At 38.9% G+C, this 18,368-nt stretch overlaps 1 protein-coding gene across 1 annotated transcript in view; it reads left to right on the top strand.

Moving 5' to 3' along the window:
- CREB1 (cAMP responsive element binding protein 1) overlaps positions 1-18,368 on the top strand; it is a 35,530-nt gene that overhangs the window by 13,001 nt on the left and 4,161 nt on the right. The window contains exons 2-7 of the mRNA XM_054173142.1: positions 3,354-3,475; positions 6,880-7,026; positions 8,947-9,047; positions 11,819-11,961; positions 13,372-13,554; positions 15,365-15,515. Of these exons, the coding sequence (XP_054029117.1) occupies positions 3,362-3,475; positions 6,880-7,026; positions 8,947-9,047; positions 11,819-11,961; positions 13,372-13,554; positions 15,365-15,515 (839 nt within the window). The 5' untranslated portion in view covers positions 3,354-3,361. The remainder of the gene's footprint in view (positions 1-3,353; positions 3,476-6,879; positions 7,027-8,946; positions 9,048-11,818; positions 11,962-13,371; positions 13,555-15,364; positions 15,516-18,368) is intronic.

Genomic DNA, 18,368 nt, shown 5'->3' with positions numbered 1-18,368 from the left:
TCTATGTAGGGAGGTTAAGGTTTCAAACAAAACATCAATTCATCTGTTACATTGTAAATTGTAAGACCTAACAGGAATTTACAAACTTAATTTCAGCCATCACGGTGTTACCCGGGCACACAACTTAATCAGTATTTATGTTCCAGGTGCCTGGTGTTGTGTGTCTTGGCAGTCTTAATCATACCTACTGTTAAAGAAAACATGAAACAATGTAGCAATCAGTGTATCTGGAATATGGTGTCCTGACACTCAGAAATCTTATTCCTGCTTTTTCTCACAAGTTACAGTAGAAGGTAGTAGTGAAGATGTTAGAATGCAAATACTGTGATGTGCAAGTGCTAGGTAAATTGAACCAAACTCAAGGGTACTCGGAAGCTGCAAATAATAGGAGACTAAAGCCTTGTCCAAAAACTAAAAGTCATGTTGGAAACATGCTTAAACCATACGAGTCAAGGTGTAAATCTTAGAGGCAGCTTCCTGCATTGCTTGGTGCTTACTGTATGCTATGAGGAGGTTCCTTTTACATGTTTTGCAAGTAATGTTAAGAGTTTGATTTTCAAAATGTTGGTATTGGTGGAGGAGGAAGCACCTCAAAGAGTTAATGGTTTTGCTGATTAGATATGCATAAAATGATGCTGCAAAAGATGATGAAAGTGTGGCAATTAAGCTTGTAAACCTTGAAAATACTTAGCAAATTAGGATGTGAGAGGATTGGAAATTCTTTCCAGGAAAAGATTTCATTTATCAGGAGGCACTTGGCAACACTACTTCAAGAGACTCCTCTCACATTTCTTTGATTTTTGATCCTAGTTACGCCATATTGGAGTCAGACTTTCTGTCAGCAAACAAAAACCTTCTTAGTTTTGCAACATACTTGTATTTGTGTCTGAGAAATTGTTTCTTAAAATTCTTTACAGCTGCTTGGGTGGGAGATGCTGCTGATGCAAATGGTCAGCTTCTGAAATGGTTTCCGATGAGGTACTCTTTTGGCTGGAGTCTCCACGATACATTCATAAGGAATCGGGGGAAAAAAGTTGTTCATTTGCTTACCTTGGACAAACTGACTGATACTCAACCAAAAAAAAAAAAAAAAAAGTGATAAAACTAGATACTGCCTTAAAAATTCTAAAAACCAAAGGGAAGCCTGTGGTAATCTGGTTTGTAGTTTGCACTTTGGAAAATGCAGAGTACTTTTTAAAAATTTGTGTGCATAATAGGGAGAACTAAGACTGCTGAAATGTAACTTGTGTTAATGCTGGGATACAAAACCACTTAAACTGTTGTCATGAATGAAGTCTTTAAGAACTCTTTGATAATGTATGTTACAAATAGTAACAGTGCATGTGTTCTATGCTTTCGGGAAGATGAAATGCAACATTTGGAAAAGATACTGTAGAAAAGAATGAGGCTATTATATTTGCATGGACACGGATTATTCTCAAAATTCTTATAAAAATTGTAACATCTAGACTGTTTAAAATGCAGTGAGCTTACAATTAATTTCTTTTATGGCCAGTTTGCCTGTAGGGGAAAACATTGTTTATCTTTGAGCAGACTAATACCTGGTTTACGTGGGACAAAAGTCCTGGCAACAGGAGAGGCATAACAAAATTCCAGGTGCTTAGAAGAATTTAATTTGCTTTTTTTCCAAAGATTTTTTTCTTTCATTGTTTGTTTTTAAGGGAATTGGGGTTTAATTATTTTCCTTCTTTTAATTTCCTATGAAGTTTTAAGCTGATATTGGAACAAAATATTTGGTACTTAAATTTATTTCCATGTTCATACACACACACAAACGCAAAAGCTCACTTGAACCATCACTTTCCATACTAAATGTACAGATTTTGATATAGATACACTGACATGCTTTCTTTTGATGTGACGCAGCTACTATTTTGAAATGCTCTTTTATTTTTGTTGACAAGCAACAGTTTACTGTAAGACATAGATTTCAAGTTATACTTGGGCCACTTTAGGCAACACATCTCAAAGAATATTCTCTTTCCTTTAATACTGAAGCATGGTTTGCACTGAAATGGAGGTTTCCCTGTCTTTGTGTTCAGAATGAAATGTCTTGAATGTGGTCATGGTACCACCACCTCTATTGACACTTCTAAGTGTTCTCCTCAGGGGGCTAGTAAAGTTGAGCAAGGAGAAAGGCATTTCTCCTTTCTACCTTTCTTATCAGAATATCCTCTGCCTCCATGCCCTTTCCCAAAGAGAAATGCTTTACTGGTGGTTTTGCTCCAGCTCTGAAGAAAGGTATGCTGCCTTACAGTAGCCAGAAGCCTGACTAGATTGGGCAGCATGGAGTGGTGCACAGGATTACTATTGTGGCTATGAAAGTAATATCCATTCTTAATGTTTGGTATTTGGAGTTCTGTATAATACAATAGTATTGCTGTATCACTGTTGGGAGCATTTCCTTGTATTTTGATGTTCTTTTTTCATGTGTATATAGATTAAAAAAAAAATCATATCAGTGTTTTAAAAAGAACTGAAAATTTATTTTCACAGATTGGTGCAGAATTTAACATTCATTTCACTCTTCCTACATGCATGATTGTGGAAGTTATGCAACCTCTTTTTATAGAGTTGTGTGTTGTGGTGATCTAGGCTTCCTCAGATTTTGCTTAGACATACAAGTATATTAGGAGTTATATATGATACAAAGCTTAGATCATGGCAAACTACTATGTACTTCTAAATATAAAAATATTTACTTGCAGTGAGGTTCAAGTAGAAATGGCCTCTATCATTATGTATACTGACCTTAAAACCACTGAGTAGAAAAGACTGTGCTGTGCTGTAGGGCCATACACAGTCTGGCTGTGGAAGGAATTTGCATGTAGATCTTGCATATTTAATTCAGACAAAAGAGGACTGAAAACTAAGTGCCCAACGCAGAAGCAATTGCTATTGGTTATCTGTAAACCGCAGTTGCAGGGGAGAGGGAGGGCTGTAGCAGGGCATCTTGTCACCTTGGCACTGAGGGAGTGCCCTTCCTGACAGGCTGCTGGTTGTTATCCCAAATTGCGGAGGTACTGGATCATCATTATGCAATTGCTCAAGCAATTTTTTTGTAAGATGAGGAAACACATTTTTTTCTGATCTCATTACCGGAGGAGACTGGACCTGTTTTTCAGAAACATTGCACACAGAAAAGTCAACCTGAGGCAGACACCTGGCATGAATAAAATTTGCCTGAATGCTAATAGTTTGGCAACATTTTAATAAGCAAATGAAAACAGTATGTAGTAATGGGAATTCAGCTGCAGTGATTGCTACCAGATCCACCAAGAGTAATGGACTTGCATTCCAACCCAGACTTACAACAAATATTGTGATTGTAGGTAACTAAATGACCATGGAATCTGGAGCAGAGAACCAGCAGAGTGGAGATGCAGCCGTTACAGAGGCAGAAACCCAACAGATGACAGTACAGGCACAGCCACAGATTGCAACGTTAGCCCAGGTATAAAATCATATGGTGTAATAGTTGTACATATTGGATAATTTCTTTAAGAGGGATAATGTCTGCTTGTGGGCCTGAGAGCAGGTTCCATTAACACTATTCTAAACCAGGTGCGATGTATAGTTCCTTTAATATTTGTCTTCACATTCCTAAAGCTGCAGATATTTTTAGCATTGCATCACACTAGGCTGTGTTAGTTCTGAAGAACTGTATGTGTGTAAACTGTGTAAAGTTACCATAATAATAAGTTTTAAGTGTTTCTAGCATTCTTTACCACAACCATACCACTGAAAGGAATTTTTTTCAAAACATTTAATTTACTGTGTTTTGTAATTACTAGGTTGCTTTACTATTTTGTAACTGTTATGTTTTCTGTTAGAAACTTGTCCATAGCAATCAGTTTAATTCTGAAGAAAGCAAACTGAAAATATAGATAAATAATGCAGCAAACACAGCATTTTATCAGGTGGGATTAGTGTTATAGACATTATAATCAAGTGGAATAACCTGGCATTTGACAGCTCACGTTCCCATGTTGTCTCCAGGATTACTAGCTGTTTGGAGAGACAGTAATAGATTGTTTATTATCCACAAAGTATTTTGGAGAGTGAAGATATGTGATCCCATCTACATGTCTCATTTTGGAACCTGGTTTCATTCTTAAATGCACTGATAGTTGGCAGAAGCAACTCCGTTGCATAAATGAGGACAGAATCTGTCTTTCTTCTCTAACCATTCCATTTTAAAACTGCAGTCTGCAAAGAACAGTTTTTTAGATATCATAGTTTGGGGAATTGTGAATCTTTTAAGTAGCAAAAGCGTTAAATCACACTTTCATAAATTATTAATCTTTTAAAAGTCATCATACCTTTTGGTAAACCAGAGATAGAGACTTCCATTCAAGTGGTAGTACAGGGATTGAAGCTGTTAAAATGCAAAGGATGATTTTGTTGAGTGAAGCTGAAGCGTGAATTTACAGGCCACCAGCTGCCCTGCACCAGCTTGCCTCTTTGGGCAGTTTTCTCACTGTCTAAGTTAGGCACAGGATGTAGGTGGTGCGAATAACACTTCGGTGTGAACTGAGTGGAAGTAGTTTATTTCTCTTGCAACACCAGTAAACTGCTTCTCACTTGGTATGCATTAAGATTTGGTCCAGAGAAGCAAGAATGTTTTAAATTCGTGTGCTGACATACTAGCCTTCAGGTAGCTGAACTTTCAAGTGCGTAGTGGATTGAATGCACTTTACTCAGTTAAAATTGCCTTGAATGATAATTTTTTCCAAGTAGAAAAAGCTATGCAGCTATGGTTAAAATCCATGTATGTCACTAAGAAATGTTATGTTTTTCCCAATTCTTCTGTTGTCACTCACGGTATTGTTTGCACTTTAGCTTTCCCCCAGATTTTATATTCCTTGTGGAGGTGATATAACAATCTAAACATAACTTCTTGTCGTGTTCACATCAGTGTTATGTTATTCTGATATTTTTAATATGTGAATTGTCAGTATTTGGCACTTGAGGGTGCCCTCAGGGGCTTAGGAAAATCTAAGTAACTAATTACGTCAATGTAATTATTTCATTATCACTTGTAAGTTCACCCCTCCTGGAAGATTAGTTTAATAGCTGCATTTTTACTGAGTTCAGGGTAGTTTTCAGAGTCAAAAGGAAACTTGTTCCGGTTCCACAAGGTATGAGTCAGAGACATCTGCGGAAGTTGCACTCTGTTGTTGGCTTAAGCCAGCCACAGAGTGGCCTCCTGTTGATCAGCTTTGCTGTCATTGCCAAGGACTTAGTCAGACATGCATTCTTTAAAAAGGTTGCTTGGTAAAGGAATATAATTTGCCAGAGGAAAGTACACTCCTGTTAATCTCATCTCTGGTTTCTCTCAGATGCGAGTTAAGTACCACCATGTAATGCTGCAGCTGTTTCCTGAAAAAGGAAGGTAAAGGCAAGCACAAATTTGTGGATTAGGGTGAGACAGGTGTGGAGGAGAGAGGTCTAAATGTAATTCTCTTTAATTTTGTTGTTAAGCAAGATATCCTTGTAAGTGGTGGATGTTTATGGAATTTCAGAGATCGGCTCCTGCAGCTTTAGCAAACCACGTGTTCATGGGGATGGCAGAGGGTTTACTTCTGCATCTGGCACATAGCTCTTTGAGATTAGGTAGGACAGCAGTACAGCCCCTTCTTGTATTGTAGCTGCGTGGATCAAATTTTTTGAAAATGCCATTGAACACTGAAGGATTGTTAAATTTTCCAAACTTGGATGTCTAGAAGACAACTGGCTAGTCAGTCACTTGGCTGAGGTCTGCCAGAGCAGCTTATGCTTGTTTGCAGTCCTTCCCTGAGGGCTATGATGGTGCAAGGTGGGCACAAACTGAGGGCCATGTGTGCTGGTACAGCAGCTCTGCTGTCCTCCTGCCTTTCAAGACCCTCCCAGCCATGAACACATGTATCATGCCTGCCACCACACACTTGCTGAGTACTGGGCGTGCACTGGGGCATCTGTCTGGCCTTGGTGCATTGCCCTTCAGTTGCCCATAGTACTTCTTATGATCTGCCAGGGTAAAATTTCCCCTTGTGACACGAACAACTTTGGATATCAGTCCTTGGAGCCTGAATCCCTGTGCAGGATACACATAGCTGCACATGCAGCGTTGACGTACCATGATGAAGTTGTTAGCACATCCCTGTTGGCATAGTCACTATGCCTTCAGGTCAGTACTGCAGAAACAAAGTTGTATTTAGGAATGAGGGTTTAAAATGGGAGCAGCTTTTCCTCTTAAGGCTGGAGTTTGTGTTGACCCGTTATACTGAATTACAATAACTGCCTACAAACCATTGGTCTCCACTGCAAATCCATGGGTTTTCTGTCTGAACACATGGTCATTTTTCTTCATTTAAATGGACATTGCCAGATAATCAATATGGTCTAGTCTCCAGAAAGTCTGAAAGGTATGACTCCCTAAAAATGTTAACTTCTTACATCTGGCAAACATTTTGCATTTTCTCGAGTGCGAACAAAAATAGCTCCACTCCCATATGTTTCTGCCTTTGACTCAGCAGTGTCTGTAGGAGTACACCTAAGTCCTACCAATATCTAACTGAAGCAAGAGAAAGGTAATAATGTGGTTTTGTTAGGTTACCTGAAAATAGAGGCAGTTATGTTTTTCTTATTCTTGTCAGTGGTTTTACAAGCCATGTTTTGAGCCTGCAGAATTTCTGAATTAGATTAATTTATAAAGTAGGTCAGATATTGGGCTTAGGCAGTTCGAGGGGGTTTATATTACATAGAAGCATTTGGGTCATCTAACTGGGGTTTAGAAGAGACAGTTTTTTCAACAAATTGGTATCGAAATAAGATTTTGCAGTAACATAATTTGTGCTCATTGTCTCTTCTTTGCAGGTATCTATGCCAACAGCTCATGCAACATCTTCTGCACCCACGGTGACCCTAGTTCAGCTGCCCAATGGGCAGACAGTTCAAGTGCATGGAGTAATTCAGGCTGCCCAGCCATCAGTTATTCAGTCTCCGCAGGTCCAGACAGTTCAGGTATTGACTGAAGAAATTCCTAATACTTAGGTCTTCTGAATAGTCCTAGCAGTTCACTGATTTCTCATGTGTTTATGGCCCAAATTGTGTTTTTGTTGTATAAACATTAAGAGCCTGTGAAGGCAAAACCTGCAGTGTTTTCTTGTCTGTGACTTTTTTTTCTGTTTTGATATAAACACTTTTCACTTTCAAACATTGCTTAGTTTCATTTCCCTGTAGAATTTAATTGGTAAGTTTAACAGCTTCATGTTTTTTTCTTACAGTATTACTATAGTTCTTCTTTCTGTTTTCATATCTTTATTGAGTAAGCGTTCATACCAGACTGGAGTGAACAATAAGACTATTTTTTCCTAATAATGTGATCTTTAATCATTAATGAGGCTGATACTCTGGGATGGGAGTCTTTGCTACTTAGAAAATGTTTGCATTGATGTACAAAACAGATACCTGTATTATTATTGGTCCTTAACATAAACTTATCAGACCTCTTATAAAAGAGTTTTTTAAGTTTGTCTGTGGAATGTTGTTTGCTTTGTAAAGCCTTCACATCTTCCTCAAGTAAGACAGATAATGCAATATGATGAGGTAGCTTGAAGACATGGGAGACAAGTAGTCTGAAATCATTAAAACCTGTAGCTTTGGGGTTTTTTGGAACCACTCAGTGTTTCTGAATGCAGAAAGAGAGATTGGTTGGTGTACAGCATTCCTTTACTGTTAGTACACTGAGCTGAAAAATGCTTAATTTTTAAAAGTAGACATTGTGGCTATTTGATACAGATATTTAGCTGGGTATTTAAGAAAATGATAAGGGCATGCATGAATTAATACTAGGCCATTTTGATAATAATATTTGTTTATACTTTGTCAGCTTTAGTGCTGAGTTTCTGGTAGGCTTGCCCTCCTCAGCCATTGGAGTCAAAAGTTTAGGATTTTAATCTATCTAGGTGAGCGGTTTCCGGATAACTGCACAAGTTACTAGCCCAGAGGTGGAAGATAAGAGTCTGACAATGAAACCATGCTTGGAATTCACCTGGATTAGTGCAAAGCCAGTGTGTCTGGATGTTCAAAGCCCAGTAGTTCACAGTCAGCCTTGGACCTTTTCGGCCCCTCTATCTGATAACTGAGATTTAGGCGCCAGCAAGCTTTCTGAGCCTCTGGGAATCTTTCCTACAGTGCATACAGGCTGTGAGCTGTGTTTCTCACACAGGCACTTGTCTGTTCACTATCATTAGCTGTTGTATATTTGTCTTGTGACTATAGTCTTTTGGAAAACAGCCTCCATTTTTATGCATTGAAAACGTTTTTTAGAATTTTGGCACACTTTGAATTTAAAGTTATTGAAATATGATTGACATAAGCATTTTCTTTTCTTCATTAATCTTTGTCTTTTACTAGCACAGATGTTCAGAACTGCAGCACTGCATTGGTTTTTTACATCTTCATGTATTACATTTTCCTGACAATTCCGCCCCCCCTGCCACCCAAAGACTGTCTCTCTATAACATCTACCCAGTTATTTAAACTGATGTTCCTCAGCTTCAATGGTTTGCTCTTTGTTCTACAGGTTTCCCCTATTTTGGCTTTGTTTTAGTTGGTCTCTTCCTAAATTTTACTAAAAACCCCTTTGTTTCATTAAAATCGATGGAAACAAGGAATCATAGAAAGCCAAATGTGTGTAGAATTATTGTTTACATTTTTAAGATTGGGGCATTTAAATTATAAAGGGCATTCTCACAGGTAGATAAATGACTGTGGTCATTCTTCACCATATCTGTTACTGAAAAAGCTGCCATTTCTGTTCATTGCTGAAGTAGAAGCACTGTAGAATACTTGCATTATAGTGTTTTTCACAGGATGTCAACTTATGCTTAAAGATATTGGAAGTGTCATGTTAAGTCTGATTGCTGTTCTTATTTACAGATCTCCACTATAGCAGAAAGCGAAGATTCACAGGAATCAGTAGACAGTGTCACAGACTCACAGAAACGAAGAGAAATTCTTTCCAGGCGACCCTCCTACAGGTATGGAGGTCAGAACAAGCATTTTGCTTGATGGATGTGTTCTTCAGTTGGGGAGGCAGCGTGATTGTATAGTTACTTTCACATTTACCACTTAACTCAAATCTCTCTTCTGCAATGCCTTTGGTGGAAGAGGATCTAAAGAGGAAGATACTTCAGCTGTTACCTTGGGTTAAGACAGAAATGAGCTGAGAATAAGCTAATTGTCACATTTTTGAACCTTCAAGGTATCATTGTGCTAGATGCCTTAAGATACAGTTTTAATGGATACTTAATACATGAAACACACTGAAGCTTTGCAAGAAAGTCACTTTTTCATAATCTGTAGTCTGCAAAAAGTTGTTTTTCGTTATTGTTGAAATGCTGGCAGCAAGCTTACTTCCTTTCTCCCATGAGACTTTCAATGAACACGTGTTCTGTGGCTTAAAGAGAATTTCTGCCTGATCAGAATTGATAGTGTTTAAGAGCTCAGGGTATGAGTTGCATGTACTGATAGGCATCTAGTATCTTTAGTTGCCATGCCGAATACTTCTGTGGTAAGACCAACTGAGGTGCTCCTTCATATGGTACTAGTAATATATTAACTTTATTAATTAAGCCCTAGCACAGCTTTTTCTGGTGATACTAAATTTCAATTTTCATTCTTAAAACATCTAAATAGTGTTAAGGAATAGCTTTGGAGTTCAGCACATTTTAAGTGATTTGTGGATTCCAGCTGTTTCAGAAAATCCAGGTGTTCCTTTTTTCTGTATAAGCTTAGAAATATAATCTAGACTCTAGATCTGAGCACATGCAGATTATTTCTACTTTCTCCAGCAGCCTTCAAGGCTGTTCTGCTGAAGGTAGTGAAAATCATTGCTGAATATCCCTAGCCATAATAGGTCTGGGAAAATCTTATTTGTGGGGAGCAGTGTTGCTAAATTCAAACCTGCCAGACTTCCTTGCAGTCTACTTCTGCCGTGAGATGCTTGCTCTTACTGTGTATGGGAGAATGGCTGTATATTGTGAGACAACAGAGCTAAGTAAACAAGCAAAAACTTTGAGAAGGGAGTACTTGTGCATGGTAAATTCTCATTAGATGGACTCCTTTGCATGCGCTGATGCCACACCCCAGCCTCTGTCCTCAAAACAGAAACTGGTGGCTCAGCAAAACTTTGTAAAACTTGTATGTGCAGCTCATATTCTGTTGGCCTAGGGGTCACATTGGCATAGGGGTTATGTCAGAGGCTGGGCCAGACTACTGTTGCATTTAGTGACTTGCTAGTTGGCATTATTCAAGCTCTGTAACAGTTGTCCCCAGAGACAAGATAGGTTCATGGTGTTTAAAACTGCACTTCTTCCTCAGAAACTTCACTTTGATTCTACTACTCAAGTACATTATGTATTCTCCATGTGAGTTCATAACTCCTATATTTGTAAAGATGCCACCTTACCTTCTGTCTTAGATCTATCTTTATGATGGCAAAGGTAGGTTTTAATTACCAGATCATGTCTGACATGAACTTATAAAATGGTGAGCTGTAATTACTTCTATTTTAATCTTCTTAGGTTTTGTTCCTCATTCTTCCTGCTCTGTCCTTGTTTCTTCATCTGTTTTGTCCAGTAGTTTTTCTAGTCTTAAAACCTAGATTGCAAACTCTCTGGATGGGAATTTTTTATTACTCCAAGTGGTGCTTGGCACAATGGAGTGCTTTTGCAATGCTGGGGTCCTTGTATGCACACAGAGTCAAAACAGCAACAGCAATGCTCTGTTTGTCAAGTTGCTTAGCAGGATGACTGCACTCCCCAGATAGCTCCATACAGATGTTCTGGATTCCAAAGCCTTAGGAGCCTTATTTTTAAAAAAACAAGAGTTGTCTTAGAGCTTGACATCTACAGCTGTATTTGCTTCATCACACTTTGAGTTCTAGTGACAGGAAAACATATGAGGAGAATGACAAAAATGTCCTTTATGTAAGTGGCATTTTGCAGTGACAGAATATGCCAGCAGTGAAAGGGGCTTGACAGTCCTCCAAGGAACCCTGTTCGGTCTAAGTGATGCTAATTCCAGTAACTCCTATGGTCAGTCTTACAGTCATGTTCAGTGGGACCTGTGACAGTGATGTTTTAACAGTCTGGGCTTTGGATAATTAACCAAGGGTACTAATTAAACACTGTCCTTTCCTTTACCCATGCTAATCTCACAGTTTTTTAGGCAAGGCAGCATTAAATGTAACTGTATGACTTCACTCAAACACTTGGTATTGTCTCCTAGGCAGGTATTTCATTGCAGACTGATTACTCTTCACTGGCATTTCTGCTAATCTCCTTTATGCTCAGCTCTGTAGTGGAGACCTTTGTGGTCTCTGAAAGCAAGCAGTTTCCCTAGTGTAAGTGAGGAGACAAGTTTTTACATACTTCTTGTTCTTCAAGTCTTTGTGGCTAAAAGCAGGAAACAAGTAAGAATGGATGAGAGAGGAACATGTTTTAAAGAAAAGGGAAGGTTGTGTCAGCTGTATGTTGAGAAGAACTTGTTGACATGCACCTGTATCTTGTGTTGATAAGCACAGCTATTCTGTGCTGGTGCCTTTACCCATTTGTGCATGGCACTTTGAACAATCTTCCCAAAAAAAGAGTTGGAAGATAACGTGTGTTTTTCATTCTGCACCCATATTTTCCTTGTTGGCTTAGTGCACTTTTCAGTTTTCTCCAGCATCATGTATCAAATAGACCTTTTAAATTTTTTTTTCTTTTCCATTTTTATTAAAATCTCTACAACACACTGTCTTTGCCAGAAAAATTTTGAATGACTTGTCCTCAGACGCCCCAGGAGTGCCAAGGATTGAAGAAGAAAAGTCCGAAGAGGAAACAGCAGCACCTGCCATCGCCACTGTTACGGTGCCAACTCCCATTTACCAAACCAGCAGTGGGCAGTACAGTATGTAGTCTGAATTTCTCAGTGGTGCTAGTAAGTGGGGATGAGAAGATGAAGAACTACTATTTCAATAACTGTTTGGACTGGGACAAAGCAGGACATGAAAATAAGATTACTTTGCTAGATAATCTTGCCTTTTAAACACATTCCTGTTGCGTTTGAATTATTCAGTTAACATTCTGGGACTGCTTGATAGTTAGTGCAGCTAAGGCATCTTGAGGCAAAATATGAACTAACCACAATCCTGTTATAAACTTCTTCACTTCAGGAACCAGATGAGGTAATTCAGAAGTTTCTTTTTTTCCTGGCAGATTATTAATACTGGTTCACAAAGTTAGTTAAAATAACATTGTAGTCTGCACTTCCATCTTTAGAAAGTGCTGAAAAAAGGACTCGAGCAACCCTATTTAAAACATGTAATAAATGGGTTTATGTTTTTATTCATTAGATTTTAGATACAGTGCTTTGACTTAGAGGATTGAGGATACAGCAGTAAAGCTAGTATTCACAGCGTGTCTCATGCAAATAAGCACCATTAAACATACAAATGAGAGAAAGAACTACTTGTTCACATTTTTCTCTTAAAATGTCTCTAAAATTTTCTATCTTTGCTTTGCCTAATAGCTCAGTTAATTTTATTGAAACCAACATGGTTAATGCTGCCTTCCTACCATAATGGCAAAAATCCTGCTTCTGCAGGATTTTGAGATCTTGGTGTGTCTGTATGTATGAACATAGTGAAATTCTGTGGAATCATGAATGAGGGGTGATATCTCAGTACACCTGCATAGCAGGATTGAAGGAAAGAAAGGGAATAGAAAAACCACCAAATTAAGACTGAAGGGGTGGGGGGAAGTGAAACTGTGGACCTTCTTGAATTACGGCACTGCTAGGAGAATGCTAAGGAAGTTGCAGAGAAGGGGGGATATGATCAGAATTTTTAAAAAAATATGACCAAGCAAGACAAAGGTGAAACACAAGATAGATAGCAATAGCAGAAGAGGCTGAAGGGTGTAAAGCATGGAAGAGGAAAGGAAATTCAGATGAGAAGAAAAAAGAAAGGCTGAGAAAAAGACCTAAACCAATCAAGAAGAAAATCTTAACTAACAAATCAAAAAAGCATTTCCTGGAGGAGGATTGTAGCTCCTCTGTGTGATACTGTTTCAGCAGAGAAACTGATTTGTGTTTTAGGGTGTGGGGTTTGCCTCCTTCCCCCCCCTTAAAAAAAATATATTAAAATAAAGGTCTCACAAAACCAAGTGAAAACTTACTTTCAAAGCATGACTTCTTTAGTGTACCTGAAAGCCATGTCTCTGATTTAACTCGGATCAATATTTTTCCATATCTAGGTTTAATACTGCAAGTTAATGTGTTTGTTAGTGTCTTAAATGCCGTGTCATTTTTTTTTCTCAGTTGCTATTACCCAAGGAGGAGCAATACAGTTGTCTAACAATGGCACAGATGGGGTACAAGGTCTCCAGACGTTGACTATGACCAATGCAGCTGCAACCCAACCTGGCACCACTATTTTACAGTATGCACAGACCACAGATGGACAACAGATACTTGTACCCAGCAACCAAGTTGTTGTACAAGGTGAGAAACTTCACAGCCAGCCATTCTGTATAACATCTTCTCCGTCTGATGTAAGTTGCCAACCTAAATCTGTCAAACGTGTCAGGAAACGATATTAACAGCTTTGGCACAGATGAATCTCCAAACTGATTAAAGGAATTCTGGCCAAAGCTATTAGTCACAATTTCTTGGAGCGTTTCCCATCAGATTGATTACATTGTGGAAATTTTGGGTTTACTTCTTAGAACATTTTTCATTATTACTTTATTGGTTTTCCATGCTGTATTTACTGTATTTTGTCCTTGATTTATTTATATATATGTATGTTCTGCAAAAACCGATGCCATTTTAGAGTTGAGTTCTCCCAGACAGTCATATGCAACAACAGTACACTTAAAGTGAGGCAAGTCATACTTTATTCATATTGTGGGTCTTGTAACTAGTCACCAAATACTTAATCATCAAGTCTTACAGTCAAAGAATAATTTAGGAAAGTGTGTTAAGAGATCATTTGGTCTAGCCATTCTCTTAGAGCAAGTGGGACTACTTAGCTTAGAATAGGTTGAGGGTTTTATTGTATTAAAATACATGCTTGGATTTATTAAAAATTTGAGGGACAGTAAAAATTGTTTATTAAAAATAACAGAAAAGTATAGCCTTGCTCCTATGGTTGTAAAGCACGTGATTTGAAAGTTACCCAGTGAAGAGGTCTCTAGGTTTCAGTGAAAATACATAGCTGAGAAAAAAAACACATGTTGCATTGATCATGTGTTTTTTGTGTTCTTTTAAGGACATGCAATTTCTTTAGCTGGTATTCTCTTTTTTTACCAGCTCAGATAAAATATAACACACTATAAACACAAGAAACCCAAGACCTTGTTAATTTTACAGAAGTAATAAAACTGAGTGCCTGTTTGCACTGTCACTCTTGTAGTGTGGTAATGCCAGGGACAAGCAGTGTGAGCAATCTGGCAGTGCAGGCCTAGAGCCTGACATGGTGGTAGGCCATGCTCAGCATAAGTGCAGAGCCAGCTATCAGTGTACCAGAACAGTGCTGTCTTGCAGCATGTAACTAAAACAAGGCACTGGTAGCTATAAACACAGCAAGTTATCTTGGGACAACAGGACATGCACCTGCATCAACAAACCTCGGTGTCATCAGTAGTTGGACCAATAATCTATAATAGTGTGATGTGTGGTCACTCATAGGGAACCAATGAGTCCATGCCAACAAGGCACTCCGAGTTTATATAAGTTGTAGCAGTTCCCTTGCTAGGCACTTCTGCCTTTCCTATCCCTTCTTCTTCCATGCTATGCTTTATTGTGCTGTACTCTCACCATAGGCCTGTGCCATAGGCCTGCAATACTGGAACAATAAAGGACCGATACTAGATCATACTGATCAGCTGTATTGATTCCAATCTCCGCTGTCGATATTGTGGAGTAAATGTTACCTTTTTTTTTCTGTGCCAAATACTCACACATGCGGTTTCTCCTTTTGCAGATAGGCATTTGTACCATAGCTAGCAATAATGTCTACCATCCTTCATCTTCTTAAAACTGCCCCAAAAACAGAGAAGCAAAAAGCAGTATATTAAGGGGAAAAAGAAGCACAACAATACAGCAAGACAAATCAATTCATCAAGCATAGCAAAGACTTCTTCAGCAGGAATGCCCAATACCTTGCATATATTAATAAACTAAGACAGAGATAGCAGTGATCACCCCAGTGATGGTCATCCCTCCTGCACTGTAGCACATGGATAGATGAGTAGGTGCTCTTTGCACCACATTAAACAGTGCAGACATCATGCTCCCCTGTGTCTTTCAGCTGCTTCAGGAGATGTGCAGACCTACCAGATTCGCACTGCCCCTACCAGCACCATTGCACCAGGCGTAGTCATGGCATCCTCTCCAGCACTTCCAACCCAGCCAGCAGAAGAGGCCGCACGGAAGAGAGAAGTGCGTCTAATGAAGAACAGGCACGTACATTTAGATCACTTTTTTCCTGTCAGCTCTACATAGAGCTAGGATGCCAAGCACTAAGAATCCTAATCTTTCTTAGTCATTTTATGAAATACTTTCTGAAGAATTTGCCTTTATTTAAAGATGCAAAGCAGAGAAGCATATCTGCTAATGCCATGTATTATAACTGTGGAACCTTACGTGAAGATGTCAAACTCATTCTGTGAGGTGTGTGAATTTGTTTGTTGCATAAGGAGAAAAGTCATTGATGAGAGACTTGTATGACTGTAGATATGTTCTTAGAAACGCCAAGGTGAGTTGTTCTTGAATTAACACGTTCATGTAGTTTCCTTTCCTGGATTCTTTACCTTAGCCTTCTGCATGCATTCTCCTTGCTGCTGGCTCACCTGCACTCTTTGTGAGTACTTTCTTGATTGTCTAGCTTGTTCTCTTCAGCTGCTTGCCCTTCAGGTTTTAACCTCCAGGCACAGAAAGACTCAAGCAAAAAGCTAAATGAGCAGAGACTCTTTTTGAGGTCTTGTGGAGCCAGTAATAGCAGCAAAGCTGAAAGAGAGATAAAGAAGACTTGACCTTATAGTATTTACTGTGTGAGAAGGAACAGCCAAGCCTACTGAGGTGAGGCTTAGGGAGGCAGCAAAGGAAGGGAGCAGTAGAGAGAAATTGGGCATGATGCTCCTTAAGCCTAAGCAGGAAGTGGTGGGCCTGAGCTGACCCATCACAACTTGAACTCCATCCACAGGCCACAGATTTGAGCCCTTATGTTAAGTACACTATGACACTAGGAAACAGCAGTGCTTCCCTCCCTTCTGTGTAGGGAAAGCCCCATGAAATCACTGTTTTCCTCATGTGTCAGTCCGAAAAATGTGTTGTCAGGGGCATTGCTGAGCTGTGAGCTGTGATGACAGCAGAAAGTTACATGAGCAGATCCAGCCCTCATCTGAGGGACTTTAATGAACTAAATAATGCTGAACAGCAGAGCTCACTTTTAAAAAAGGTTTTGTACAAAATGCCACCCATCTCCCATTTTGTATGTATTTGTCAGTGAATAGTAGATGTCATCCTTTCATGCTCTGCATTTGAGGAAAAATCTAATTTGCATTCTGAATCCCTTTATTCAGCAGTTTTATTCCAGTAAAAGAAAGCTTTTGTGTTTGGGAAAGCCAAGAAAACACAACAGGGAATCAACCCCACTTGAGTAAAATTGACACCTTTTGCAACACTATCATGTTGCTACTGGTGCTTTTAAACTGCCATCTTAATAGATATTTGCACATTCAGGCTCCACAGAAAAGTAGGGGAAAGGGATATAGAGAGGTTGTATGAGGTGTGCGTATATATATATGTATAGTGAGCTGGTACTTATTGGAGGATTACAGTGTAAAGATAGATCTTAATGTGCAGATTTTCTGTCTGAATTTTACGTTGTGAAAGCTCTTGTGTAATTCCATGTAACTGTTGATGTTCATAACGAACAACTAATGCACACAGACTTGAGGTGGCTTAATATACAGCCCAAGCTGACACAAAAATCAAAGCAAAAAATGTAAAGTTGTCACCCAAGAGGACAAGTTAGTGGTTTGTACTGGGAGGCACTTCCTGATCCAGTAGTGCATAATATTTTGGTGACATAACTTGACAGCCCAAAATGACTTACATTCTAAATATTGCACCTGGCCCACTGGAATGCTGCAAGTATGTGAAATTGTTTTTGTAGGAGTGACGAATGGACACCTGAGTTCTTTCAGGGCTTACAAACTAGGTTTTCTTCATCCTGTCTCATTTGTGGAGCTGAATTTCAAAAACTACTTTTAGACTCTTCTTCCCAAGTAGGTCCTGGAACAGACATTGTTTTATACCTGGAACTACAACTACTATTTATCTAATAAGGGAAGAGCTGGATTCAATTTTGACCTGATTGTCCCGAATACTGACTTTATCACCAGTCTGTGTAGTATTTGCAATTAAGGGACACTCACAACTCTGTTTTTGAAGCTGCTTTGCACTTAAAGGTTTAGAGCAAACCAGCATGTACATTTATTTACATGTGTCTGGAGTATGCTGCTTTGACAAGCTGAGTTGCAGGAGGAGAGACCCCTGCCTGAATTCCCAAGCACCTGCAGCATTTAACCTTGTGCTTACTTTGCACATTTTATATCATTACACTTGCTGTGCAGGATAGGTTCATCATTAGTGTTACTGCCTTTGGGATGTTGAGCAGAACATTAACACTTTCAAAGGTATTTTTCATTGATGTTCTCTATGTTACCAAGTCATCTACAGGCAGCTCAGTCTTTAAAAGCAAGCCTGGAGGGTTTGGCTGTCTCAAAATCTGCTTCAGTACATTAACATTGCCATGTTATTGGCACAGCAGACGAGCTAAAGATTTATATGGTTGATAGCGACTGTTTATTTTGTCATTTTTGGGAGTCATCTATATTATCATTGTCATGATGCAGACATTGTTAATAAAATGTATTGCTTAAGAGCAAATACATGAATACTCTAAATACAGCTCTTTCTTTTTTGGCACCAATTGAACATCTTGGCCTGTAGTGTTTGGTTGGACTGCAGCAAAAGGAAGAGTTAAGACTATAAGGAGATTAATAGATGAACATTGGTTTTAGCCGTGTTTTCATTATGCATCTTTGTTATAACAAAATCAATTAAATTGTTGCAGCAGCAGCATTCAACTTAGCTTGAAGGTTCTTATGTAAATCTTGCAAGCAGAATGTTGTCATTGAGTAGGATCCTTTTCTCACAGCAGCAGAATTTTAATTGGTGCTGACTTACTGAGATCTGCATGTTGAAATGATCTGTGGATCTTCAGTGTATGTGAGGAGCAATTGTTA

This window comes from Dryobates pubescens, chromosome 2 (genome assembly GCF_014839835.1).
Source record: "Dryobates pubescens isolate bDryPub1 chromosome 2, bDryPub1.pri, whole genome shotgun sequence".
NCBI lineage: Eukaryota > Metazoa > Chordata > Aves > Piciformes > Picidae > Dryobates > Dryobates pubescens.
Note: the sequence above shows the minus strand (reverse complement) of the source record. Positions and strands in the feature narration are given on the sequence as shown.